The sequence below is a fragment of the Manis javanica genome, chromosome 5 (genome assembly GCF_040802235.1).
Source record: "Manis javanica isolate MJ-LG chromosome 5, MJ_LKY, whole genome shotgun sequence".
Lineage (NCBI taxonomy): Eukaryota > Metazoa > Chordata > Mammalia > Pholidota > Manidae > Manis > Manis javanica.
In genome coordinates this window covers 163,403,015-163,416,159 of record NC_133160.1, presented here as the reverse complement: position 1 = coordinate 163,416,159, position 13,145 = coordinate 163,403,015, and the positions used below count along the sequence as shown (strand labels likewise).

Sequence of the window (13,145 nt, the reverse complement as noted above, 5' to 3'; positions counted from 1 at the left end):
AGCTAGAGTAATCTCTTTGAAAACTCATCAGATGGTGCCGCTCCTTGCCCCACTGCTTAAAACCCTTCAGTGGTTTGTCTTACTGTTAGGGTAAAGACAAAAATACATTTGCCCTGCTCAGCCTCCCTACCTCTCTGGTTTCTTCTCCCACTATTGCTTCTTGTTCCCTTCTGGTTCTGAAAGTTGGCCTTGCTCTCTCCTGTCTCAAAGCTTTTACGTGTGGTTTTCTCTCAGCCTGAAGGCTCTTTCAGTGTTTCTTCATCTGTATATCTCCTACTTATCTCAGCTTAAATATCAGTTGCTCACAGGGAACTTAGGACCCACTCGGTGAAGTCACATCCTCCTGCTACAGGCTCTCCTGCATGTCTCATCATGTACATATGTTGTAGCACTAGTCACAGTGCAGTATTACATTCTTAAAACTTTACAAATACATGATTATTTTATTAATGTCAGATTATTTCAGTACTCATCTTTGTATTCTCAGTAGTTCATGGAATGATAATTGACTAATAACTGATAAAAACTATAAATACTGTAGCATATAGAAATTACTTTCAAGTAGGCAGGGGAACCTTCACTGAGAAATTTTAACTAAATCTAAAAAGGTACTGTGCAATTCAGATAGATAAAAAGGAAGTGAACAGAGTTCCAGGCAGGGATTGAAATATAATTTCCAAAGGAATTAGAATTGGTTTGTGTGGAAATCGTATACATTTTTTGCATTAGCCTCTTGTTCAGGTAATGAGGTGGTGGACTTTAAGCCTAGAAAGATAGACACAAATTCAGTGAAATACAGTAGTTGCTGTTTTTGTTGCTGTTGTTCCCATTTCATTGTCCTTGTGGTTTTTCTGGTGATGGTTAGTTTATTTTCTCAAACTGCAAACAAAATAAAAAAAATTAGCACTGGCAAATCATAGTTGCTTTGGTGTCATTATAGTTAATTGTAGCAATTGCCAAAGACCAGTGTTCCCAAGTCTTATTCTTTCAAGCACTTTTATCATTGTAATTCATCATTTTCTATGGTTTGGAAAACACTGGTATTGAAGCATCCAGTTGGTGAAGCTACTTTGTAATTAAGGCAGTGACATGAGCGATTCAATACTGAGCCACACATGTACATATGTTTCCCTGTCAGTAAATGAGGTTCACCTTATTTTGAACCTCACTGGATATATTAGCCTGCTCTAGTAAATTCTAAAGAACTATTGGGTAGTATGTTTTGGAAAGAGTATTTTAAAATTTAATGACTTGCTTTTGCTAGATCATAATTTACCTGCCATGTTGCTTTATTTTTGTGATAAAAGCATTTCTTACCTAAATATCATGAAAATAAGAAATATTAAAGATGTTGAATTTTAAGTATGATTTTAGATTCAGCAATATTAAAATAATTCACATCATAAAACATTAAAAATATTTAACTTAAAATCTTACATTTTCTCAATTATTACAAAATAGTTATAGCTTTCAAATCTCTTAGTTTGTTCTAGAATTAAAGCCTTCACTTAAAGAATAGTCTTCATTTTTTCAAGCATATTTAAATTGTTTCTAGGAATTAAAAAAATCTAAGATGTGTTTTTTAATCTTCCATAATCATACGGTTTTAAATTTCTGTTTATATACGTTGGTTTTGATTGCTCATGCATTCAACCAGGTGTTCTAATTTTATTGAAATAAAGTATTTTTTTAGTCACAGCAGACCTTTGTGGTAGTAAAAGCCATTATTAGCAATAAGCTGTGTTTTTTTTAGTTCTATGCAAAATGTGACCTCACACTTCCCACTCTGTAATGGAATAGACGTGCAGGCCCTGCTTGATGACGTCTTCATATGGGGACCAGATTACAGTGTTCTGGGTTTGTTTGCATAGAAATCTTGTCAAGGAAAAGGGATATTTTTAGGTCACTTATAGTTATCAGCTGCTGGGAATAACCATTTAATAGAGACTTGCAGTATAAATTTTGATGCCTTTTTTTAATAATGAAGTCTATTCTTCCTGCTGGATGCATGATTTTTTGATTAAAGTTTGACAATTGGTTATTGCAAGGAAAGGAGTATGGGCATATTTCTAAATGGTGCAGGTATCTAAGCAGAAGCTTGGATCCAAACTATTTGGAGACATAGTTTCCAAACTATTTAAAGTATTCTGCAGTGCATCCAAGTAGAGACTTGATTTAAAAGTTCTGACCCATCCTAAGGAATCTGTTCATTCCAACCTCCTAAGATAGTTTTCTTAATATCATTTGGAAGTTGTCAGATTGACTGTGGAATTTTCCCTGTACTTACAGAAATTCCTGGGCTTTTCCAAGTGTTCTCTAGTCCACAAGTATGGTCTAGAACTTTGCTTACCCTGAGGGCATTTATAGGACTCTTCAACTCCTAATAAGGTCAACTGATTAATCCTGACAAAATCTTTGTCAGTATCATGAGAGATACTAGGGCTGACCTAAGTTTGAAATTATTCAACCAAACCACTTGCCTATGTGACTGATTTTGGGCAAGTAATTTAACCACTTGCTACCTCAGTTTATTTTCTTCTTACAATGGGAGTAATGAAATGTTTCATCAATTTGTGAGAACTAAGTAACTCATGTAAAGCTTTTAGCAGTGTTGGGTAGTAAGTGCTCTATATAAAGTACCTAACTAATTTATTGAAATCCGTTTTGTGTGTATTCTGTAGGATGTTGTGTTCTTCTACAGCAAATGTAATGGTTCTAGTCCTATTTCATAGTTTTTTTTTCCAAAAGCATGTATTTTTGAAATAGTCCAGCAATTTGGGATGAAATTACTTACCTTAACATCCTGCCTCATTTTTAATGGTTATTACAGGCTATGCATTCCTTCTTTTTCAAGAAGAGAGCTCAGTTCAGGCACTAATTGATGCTTGTATTGAAGAAGATGGAAAACTTTATCTGTGTGTTTCTAGCCCTACCATTAAAGACAAACCAGTAAGTAAATACTACTTGAACTTCAGGTTACAAATGGAAGTTACCCAAAACTGTTTTGAAATGATTGTTAATGAAAAAAAAGTTAAACTACCATATTAAGAGTTCAGTTTTAAAAACTTAGATAATGTATAGTATCTAGATAAAAAATAGTAACAATTTGTTTCCACATCCTACTATCTAAAATTTTGAGAAATGAAAGGACCACTATTAACTGGCACAAAACAGCATAAGCTGTCAAGGGAATAAAACTCAATACAGTAATATGATGTTCTTCATAGGTTCAGATCCGTCCTTGGAATTTAAGTGATAGTGATTTTGTGATGGATGGTTCTCAACCTTTGGATCCTCGAAAAACAATTTTTGTTGGAGGTGTTCCTAGGCCATTAAGGGCTGGTAAGTAGAACGTTAATCAATTTTGTTTTAAAATAATAATTTAAAGATTAATTAGCTCAGTAAACATTTGGTAGTTATTGTGTACATGGCAGACTATTGATGGGGTGAGGGGCAGATTTCTCCTGCTCCGGTGGATTGCTTATTACAGAATTCTGAGACAAATTCTTAGAAACATTCTGGAAGTTATTAGGTAACTGGAGAATTGGATACTCATCAATATTAACAGCTAACTCCATGCAGACACTATAAGAGTAAGCCACTCAAATAAGTCTGATTTCTTAAGTACAACTCTCTAAGATATGAGAATTTTGGGTCTGTTTATTTTATGTGGGTTTATTATATCTGAAGAAGAAATATGGATATTTTTAGTAGCACTTTAGATGAGTTAATTATAAACTTCTGTTCATCAATAACCAGGAACCATAAATCTACCTGGGAAGATGTCAATTAAGAACATAATTATAAACATAAATTCCCCGCTGTACATGCAAGTTCATGTATCTTGTACCCTGTGAAGTGTACTAGAACCTTCCATCACTGAGAACATCCTCTTCCAGTATGGGAGATACACGTTAAAAGACTATTCACACATGCAAATACTCAGAATATAACTGCTATAAAGAAAGACTATAAGAAAGGGAATAGAAGAGCATAGAGCAAGGGAATGTGATATAATCTTGTATTTTAAAGATACTTGTATTTGAGCTGACATATAAAGATTGAACCAAAAGGAGTAGGGTTGGAATGGTAGGAGGGTTGTTAAAATATTTCAGATAAAGGGTAGCACATTCAGACATCTTCAGTGGAGGGAAGCAGAGTGCACTGAGGGCCTGAAAGAAGCCCACAGTGGATGACTAGGGATATAAGGAGTGAGGGGAGAGACACAAGAAGACATTGAAAAAGTAAATAGTAGTGAGATTACCCAAGTCCAACAGGCAAATTTGGTGTTTATCCCAAGAGCAAGGAAAAACCAATGAAGAGGTTTAGGCAAAGGAGAGACATGATCATATTTGAACTTTGGAAAATCAGTTTAGTTGGTGACTAATGGAGCCAGGCTGAGAGTAGATATGTGTAGACCATTTTAGGATCCTCTTTTACAGTTCACGAGACAGATAATGGGAACTTGAATTAAACTGGTAGTGGTGAAAGAGCCAAGTGAATAGATGTCACAGATATTTATGAGGTAACTGTACTGAATCTTCAGCTTTCATTCTTAAACCACCAGGTAGATAGTGGTACCTTTTATCAAGATAAGGAACACTAGAGAAAGAGCAGGTTACAAGAAAAATTGGGGTCTTTGTTTTGAAAGCAAATTATGGCACCATTCATAGCTCCCAAGTAGATATTTCAGTTAAGCTATCATTATGTGATACTTTTTTTTTTTTTAAGATAATCACTCTTGCTGCTATTTTGCAAAGAACCTGGGAGGTGGGGAAGGGATCAGAGGCAAAGAGATAAACTATTTATTGCCATGATCCAGATGAAAAATAATGATAGCTTGGAGCAAGATGTTAGGGAAGGAGGTGAGATTAGATTCCAGGTATGTCTTCAAAATCAAGTACACAGGATTGCTTATGCAGTGAGGAATAAAGAAAATAGAAAAGATAAAGCTGAGGGTCTTGACTTGGCAATTTCATCTTTTCCATTGCTTCCTGAGTCAGCAAAAACTCGATTTGAGCACACTGAGTAATGCAGTGTCTGTTAAATAGCAACATGAGTTGTCCAGTAGATAGTTGCATAGATGAGCCTGGAGTCCAGGGGATAGTCCCAGACTGGACATAGGAATTTAGGAGCTGAAAACAGACAGATGGTATTTAAAGTCATGTAATAGAATAAAGTCACCAGAGCCATGAGCATAAAGAGAAACAGAAGGACTGAAACATAGGGTACTCTGACATTGAAAAGTCAAGATGTTGAGGAGGAGCTAGCAAGGAAAACTAAGAAGGAATTTCAGTGATGTAGGAGAAAAATTAGTAGAACAGTGTGTCCTGGAAGCCAGATAGAGAAAGTATTTCAAGGAAAAGGAAGAGATTAACTACGTTCAGTGTTCCTTACAGGTCAACTGACCATTGTATTTGGCAGTAGGGAAGGTATCTTTGACATGAGCAATTCATGTAGAGTCATAGGGTGAAAGTCTGGTTATAAAGAGTTGAATAAAGAATGGGAAGCGAGGGATTGGGGTGTATAGAAAAATTTTTTAACAATTTGTAAAGGGGAACAGAGAAATGAAGTAGTCACTGAGAGGGAAAAATAGGGTTCAGAAATTTTTTTAAAGAAGGGACAAATTACAGCATACTTGGAAATGATCCAGTATAGAGGAGAAAACTGATGGTACAGAAAGGAGAGGGAGAATTGCCGAATGAATTTTTATATGGTGATAGCAGATGGGATCTAGTATATGGGTGAAAAGATTGAATTTAGAAAAGAGCATGCAGTGTTTATTCTATTGACTTTTACTTTTTAAAAAAATACTTAAAAATTGTTAATTTTCAACACTAAACTATGTTTTCTACCTTTATCTTGCATCTACCTACCACTTCAGCATTTTATTAAAAATAAAAATAAAAATAATAATAAAGGGAGAAATATGGGATCAACATACAAATCAAGTATAAAAATCAAATGAATATTCATATTTGATCTGATTGTTTATAGTTCATAATGCGTGATCAAAACCGAAAGTTTCTGTGATGACTGCCCTTGTACTGTTCACCATGTAAGAATTTATTCACTATGTAAGAATTCGTTCACCATGTAAGAACTTGTTCGTTATGCTTCAGAAGATTGGAGACTGACGAGAGTTAGGCTTGAGATGGATTAATGATTGTACATTGAGCATTGACCCCGCTATACTGAATTTTATTGTTGTTAACAACCATTTGATCAATAAATATGAGAGATGCCCTCTCAAAAAAAAAAAATTGTTAATTTAGTCTGTTATCTCACATTCAATGTAAAACTTCTTTTCCTTTTGAAGTGGAACTTGCTATGATCATGGACAGGCTGTATGGTGGAGTTTGTTATGCAGGAATTGATACAGATCCTGAGCTAAAATACCCAAAAGGTGCCGGTCGAGTTGCTTTCTCCAATCAGCAGAGCTATATTGCTGCCATTAGTGCTCGGTTTGTTCAACTTCAACATGGTGATATCGATAAACGCGTAAGTTGCTTATTAAGAAATCACTTAATATCCTATATAATAAAATGCTGATTCAAAGCTTATAAGCCCACAGTTAATAATATAATTCAAACAGGATTTTTTATATTATGTATATACATTATATTGTATTGTATTATGTATTGTATTGTATTACTATATCAAAATACCCCTGAAATGTAAAATTCTTGAGTGTACTTTAAGCTTTAGATACAATCTGCAAATACAAATGTTATTTTAAAGGCATGTCAAATTTGTTTATCAGCTAATAAAGTCTTAATATCCTTGTAACCATGGAGGCAGAGCTTGTTTTAAGAGCTTTACCCTGGAGCCAGACTGCCTAGGATCCCATTTCTATCATTTGCTCTGTTACATCCATGGGAATTTAACCCTCTTTATGCCTCTTTTTTGTCACTTAAATAAAACAGAAAATAATAATAGTATTTCTCTCACAGTTATTGTGATGATTAAATGAATTCACATATGTAGAAGAACTTAGAATACAGCTTGGCACTGAGTTGAGTGCTACTTAAGTGTTAATTTTTCATTTATTATGAAATCTAAAAAATACTTTGAGTATATTTCCCTAAATATGCACACTAGTAAATATACAAATAAAGTAAATATACAAAATAATTGTCCTAGATTGTAAAACAATGACTCGTTGGTAGCACTGTTAAGGTCCTAACACTGTGAATGTTAACTGAAGGCCAGCACAGTGAATAATTCTGAATTTGGGGAAAAGAATGAATAAAACTCAATTGTTCATTTACAAATCTATTTCATACTCGAATTTGTGAATAATTCCTATATGTAGCTAAGCATTACTCTAAAATAATCATGTTTACATTTATAGTACAAATGAAATATACTAAAGAATATAGATAAATTAACTTTTTTATATCCATAGATATAATTTGAGTGGGTTCTTACTTGCCCAGTATAAGAGTTTCTTGAAGCTTCTTCTGTGAGGCTGTTTGTGCATTAAAAAACTTTTGGAGATAGGGAAGCTGGTTATGAAACTGGCTATCAACTGACTAGACTATTGACTCAAAGTAGTGATCAGTTTAATTACCAAACCATCCCATTGAGGAAAACACTACAGCAAATTCAGTTCATGCATGCAGTTGCCACCCTCCACCCCCAGCACAAAAAAAAAAAGAAAGAAATGTAAGAGGAGGGCTCTGTTTTTATTTTTTTAACTGGTTTGAACATCTGAGTTCCTCTAATCTACTCCGCTGCACATTAAAATCACCCAGGAACTTTAATTCTTGACATCTGGGTTCTACAGAGAATCTGCTATAATTAGCTTGGGATGCAGCCTGGGCAGCAGCCATTTATAAAGCTCCCTGGGTGATTCTAATGTGCAGCCATCTTTAGACCACTGATCTAGTCTAAACCCCACTTTTGCAGAGAGGTGAGAGTCAGAGAGGAAGTTACTTACATTGTATATAATTATAGCTGTTTCCCTCAAGCACCTCAAGCAGAGGGAAAAGATTGTTGCATTGCCATACTTCACACCTCTTTGTTTCCAAAATTATAGTAGTGAAGGACCAATTATTTGGGACAGAGTATTGATTCTTAAAGAGCAACTCAGATGCAGAGCATGTAAATTGAGAAACATTTGCCTTCTTTAAAAGGCATTGAAATATCTAACAGAAAGATTTTTCTTTTTCAGATAAGTACTACTAAGGCATATTTTGAGCTTATTTGAGATAATTTGAGCCTTAAATGTTTTATAAGTCACTTATATTGCTTATATAAAAAAACAAATCATTAACCTTTATGTCTTTCATGTCTCCAATATGAATATAGTTATTAAAGCATAAAAATAAATTAAATCACATTTATAACTGATAATCCAAAGATAGAGAATATAGTTATTTGGAGAGGATTAAAATTGTTCAACTTACCTTTTAGGCTCATGAACACTTAGATGTTTAGTTTCATCTCCCTGAGACTGGGAAGCACAATCACCACAAATACGTAATTATAGTTTTGTTACTCCATAAGCAGTATAATTCACTGTAACTTCTGGTACTTAATGGAGTGAATTATGTTACACTTCAAGTTGGATAATTATAATAATTATTTTATTAGTTGTGAATCCAGGTGATATAACATGTTATATAGGTTCTCTGAAGTGAAAAAGGGAGAGATGGCATAATAGAAAAAGAGAGTAAGTCAAGAATTGATGAAACTCCCTTTCACACAGAGTTAATTGTTAGAGATTATTGTTAATCAGAAAAAGGTTTTGATTATAGTCTAAAATTGTAAGTTTGAAATCCAGTTTTCCATTTTTGAAATCTATGATTTTTTTTAGTTGATTAGTTTCATAAAATAATCTAGAACTTAAATATACAAATAATTGAAATCATTGTATTCATAGAATTTTATTCAATAGTTTTACACTAGGTAGGTCCTGAGCATCTAGCATTGATGAAGTATTATGGAAATAAAAACAACACAAATACTGTCTAATTTATATATGATAAAATCTTACAGTAAAGGCAAGAAATAACTATGGGAAAGGAAACCCAGAAAACATACATAAATGTATCACATTTATTCAAGTATTTATAGTTTCCACTTTGTGCTAGATATTCTGCTAGGACTGTGTACTCAACTAAACTGCCTACCGAGTTTATTATCTAACGTACTGAAATACAGTAATTCTCATGATACTTTGATATATTCTTTGGTTCCAGTAATTTTTGCCCTTAATTATAGTTAAAATGAAAATAATAAAAATAGCACCCTGGCAATCAAGATAGAACCATAGTGAAAAAGTTCAAAGATAAAGATTGAGCATAAGAATTTCAGAATTTGTGTCAAGGATCATTTTAAAAATCAAAGGCCAATGGAAAAAAAGGTCAAAAAAATCCTTAACTCTCAAACAGAACTTAAAAATTAATAAAACAAAATAACTCCAGCAGGAAAATATGCAAAATATGCAGACAATTCAAAAAAGCAAAATGTACAATATATGTAAAATGTTTATCCTAAACCTAATCAATGAAATGCAATGTAATTCCATTACCTTCCTATCAAATGTTTTATAGGTTGTTTGCTGTTGTTACAAATAATACAGAAAATACTCTTAATATATTCATTTTCTGCACACATGCAAGTACATTCAGAGTAGAAATTGTTGGGTCATTATTTTTCCTTGGTCAAACACAACTTTATCTCAGACTAAGCCCTTTAAACATTCAGTTCTCTTTCCAGTCCTCAGGAAAGGCTGAGATCTTAGGCTGCCTGGCACTAAGCAGTCAGAGAAAGTTAGGAACCTCCCATGCATAAAGTTATTACAAGCCAGAAAGCAAGGCTGTGGCAGCTAATAGTAGGTAACACTAATTTAGAGTATTGCCAGGCAGTGTCTTAAATGCTTTTACTTGCATGATCTAATCCTTATAACCCCATGAAGCAAATTCCGATCTTCTGGTCATTTTACAGTTGTGGAAACTGAGGTTAAGAAGTTTAGCATTCAGAACTGAGTCTAAGGTGTTCTACTACATCAGGCCTACATAGTAGGAGTTGGACTCCATAAATTCACAGAAGTCTAGACATTCCCTTAACAAGATTATTCACAGTTCTGGTGCATCTGGACCAGTTATTCACCAGCAGGCATTGCTCTCATCTGCAGTAGAAAAGCTCTGCCATAATCGGTGGCCATTAGGGTTGTGCTATCTTGAGTGGTATTGGAATGCTGGAAAATAGGTGTAAAAACCTTTGCCTCCAAGCCCTTTTCTTCACTCACAATTATGCCCACCTCTGAAAATATTAACTCATACATGTTTTAAAGATGTTGCTTCAGAATGTTTTGAAAATCAAATCGATTTATGTAGTCTTAAAAAATATTTTCTGTCTTTGGAAAATGTAGTAAATACCACCGAGTTTATAGACCTGTGAAGAAAATGTATCAAAATAAAATTGACAGCATAACCTATTATCAACACGAAACATCATGTAAAAGGATAATCAGTGCAAGAACAGGATGTTTTCTTTTTTTTTAACCTACCATATGGCAAAGCTCTCTCCCTGAAAAGCCACCTACTGTCTTAATGTATAATGCTGGTCCTTTTCTCTAGAACCACCCTATGAATACTTTAATTCTAAAATGATTTCTGAAACGATTTTCTCTCTTTTTCCTAGGTGGAGGTAAAGCCATATGTGCTAGATGACCAGATGTGTGATGAATGCCAGGGCGCACGCTGTGGTGGAAAATTTGCTCCCTTTTTTTGTGCCAATGTCACTTGCCTGCAGTATTACTGTGAGTTTTGTTGGGCAAATATCCACTCTCGTGCAGGACGTGAGTTCCATAAGCCATTGGTAAAGGAAGGTGCTGATCGCCCACGTCAGATCCACTTCCGCTGGAATTAAGAATAGCAAACCAGCCTCTGTTTAACAAGGAAAGAAAGGGTGCATGTGGCTTACTGTGTCTGAAGATACTGACATGCAGAAGAAATAAGTGCATTCTTCTGCTTTCACCCCAGCTATCAATACATGCATCTTTATCAGCAGCCAAAACACTACAAGCCTCTTGTTTTTCACCAAAACCCTACATCTCAGGCTTACTAATTTTTGTGATATTTTCATGTTAAAATAAAATGTTTTTTTGTATTTTCTCCAAGTTATTTTTATATGTAAAGTTAAAATTAGATATGAGAATGTTTTGCGTAGGGGCAAACAGTCTGCTGCTATATAGTGGGTGAAGCGTGCACTTATTTCTAAACGTGGGTTTTTAACTTCAAGATCTGCCCCAGTAACTTACCAAAGGTAGCAAAATAATAGTGAAGATGGAATATGTCTGCTACAAATGCTTATTTTTATTGTTGCTATTTTCAGTGTATACATAAACTAAAAATTAGGGTTGATTTTTTTGCTCTCCATTTTGACTTGCAAGAAATAATACCTCAAGATAATCTGATTTATTAGCTATTTTTAAACATTTTTAATCACAAGCTGTATTAGCTTTGCTGCTATATAGGTGTTATGTGTAAATGCCACCTATTAATACGGGATTGAAAACGTTAGAGACACACTGCATTGCAGATAAAATGCAGGCAGCACAATATGGCCTAAACTGCCATAGTTTTAGAATGTGAAAAAAAAATGCATGTTTACTTACCTGTATACACCATATGCATGCACTAGAATTATTAACTAACAAGAGGTGAGGTATTGCAAATGTTCAAAAAAGCTCTCTTGAATCTAGGTAGCATGAACAAATTATAAAATTTGTTTAAAAAAAGCAAACTTGCATGCATTATTGTGACTTCAAGTTAAAAAAATTGTCCTACCTGTGTACAATATGCAAATTAGTTTTAGATTAGAGAGTGCAGCCATTTTGTGACCTGGTCGGTAGTGGAATTCGATTTTATGCAGACTGGATGTAATATTTGTAATCCCTGTGCAATTTTGTGATGTGCGGTTCTAATTCATGTGCAGTGATATATAGTATAGATAAAAGATTGAATAAGAGAAAAATACTAGAATTTTCAAGAAGGTTGATTTTAGCCCCTTTGATAGTTCATGGTTATGACATCCTTTATAAACCAAAGATGGCCAGCACACTGCTAACCAGTCACCAAATGTTAGACCCACGGGAAGCCCATATTTAAACAAAGGAACTTAATAGAAGAATGCAAACTTTAGTAAACCTAAGTACAGTCAAAATGGAGATGGGGAAATAAACAGATGGCTAGTTGCATAAAATTCAATTTTACCTTAAAGACAATGGTGAAAAGACAATGGTGAAATCTGGCTTAAACTTGCTTACATGTTTGACCTATGTATATTGGGGTCTTCTGTCTAAACTGGGGTCACTGTTGCATGGAACATTGTTCTTAATGGTTAAGAATTGCTTTTTTTTAAATTTTGATGAAGGAATTTGGTAATGACTTTGCTTGCAGTTTTTTTGAGAAAGTGGCATGGAAACATGCACTAGCTAAAGAGTTTCTCTTGGTACTGAACACTATTAGAATATCATTAGTGGTATTTTTTCTCTTTAGAGCATTTTTAATGCAACTAGCCCCTATATTTTAACGTAAGAGTTACTCTGCAACCTAAGCAAAGCACCCAGCAATGGTAGATGTTTTTTAAAAATGCAGAACTAAGATTCTTGACTCTAAAGAGAGAAAATTACAAGGGGGTTGCTTTAATGCAACCCCTTGGGACAATCCTTCATGTGAGCAAAGTGTTGATCTTAATATTGGTTGTCTATGGTGTGCTTTTTTGTACTGTAAAAATACGTGGTTCATGTCTAACTCTGCTGTTTTATTGTGGTTGTAGTTCAAGTTTTTAATGTTTAAAGTTGATGCTGTTTTCAGAAGAGCTTTTTACTAATTTATTTGTCGATGTTCCCTATTTGTTACTTAACCATGATCCTCCAGATTTTTGGAGTATTCTTTTCTAACCTTAACCCTGCCAACCTTGATCCATTTGACATTTGTTATGCACTATTTTTATATCTCTGTGAGAGATTTTTCCAACAGTCAGCTATTTTATGGCACACTTTTTTTGACTGATGACATCTCCTTTGCTATACCTCAATTTTTGGAATTTAGAAAAGAAATCAGTAGTTTTGCAATGTTAATTATTTAGATATTTAATTTCGCAGATTTTTTAACTTTATTTTCATAATT

General features: G+C 34.1%; 1 protein-coding gene across 9 annotated transcripts in view; it reads left to right on the top strand.

Annotated features, from left to right (window-relative positions):
* The window catches only part of CPEB2 (cytoplasmic polyadenylation element binding protein 2), a 62,736-nt gene that overhangs the window by 48,079 nt on the left and 1,512 nt on the right, over nt 1-13,145 (top strand). For all 9 annotated transcript variants that reach the window (XM_073237823.1, XM_036990712.2, XM_036990705.2 and 6 more), the window contains 4 exons: nt 2,831-2,949; nt 3,228-3,342; nt 6,320-6,501; nt 10,654-13,145. The exon at nt 10,654-13,145 is cut by the window's right edge and continues 1,512 nt beyond it. In XM_073237823.1, the coding sequence (XP_073093924.1) occupies nt 2,831-2,949; nt 3,228-3,342; nt 6,320-6,501; nt 10,654-10,881 (644 nt within the window). In that variant the 3' untranslated portion in view covers nt 10,882-13,145. The remainder of the gene's footprint in view (nt 1-2,830; nt 2,950-3,227; nt 3,343-6,319; nt 6,502-10,653) is intronic.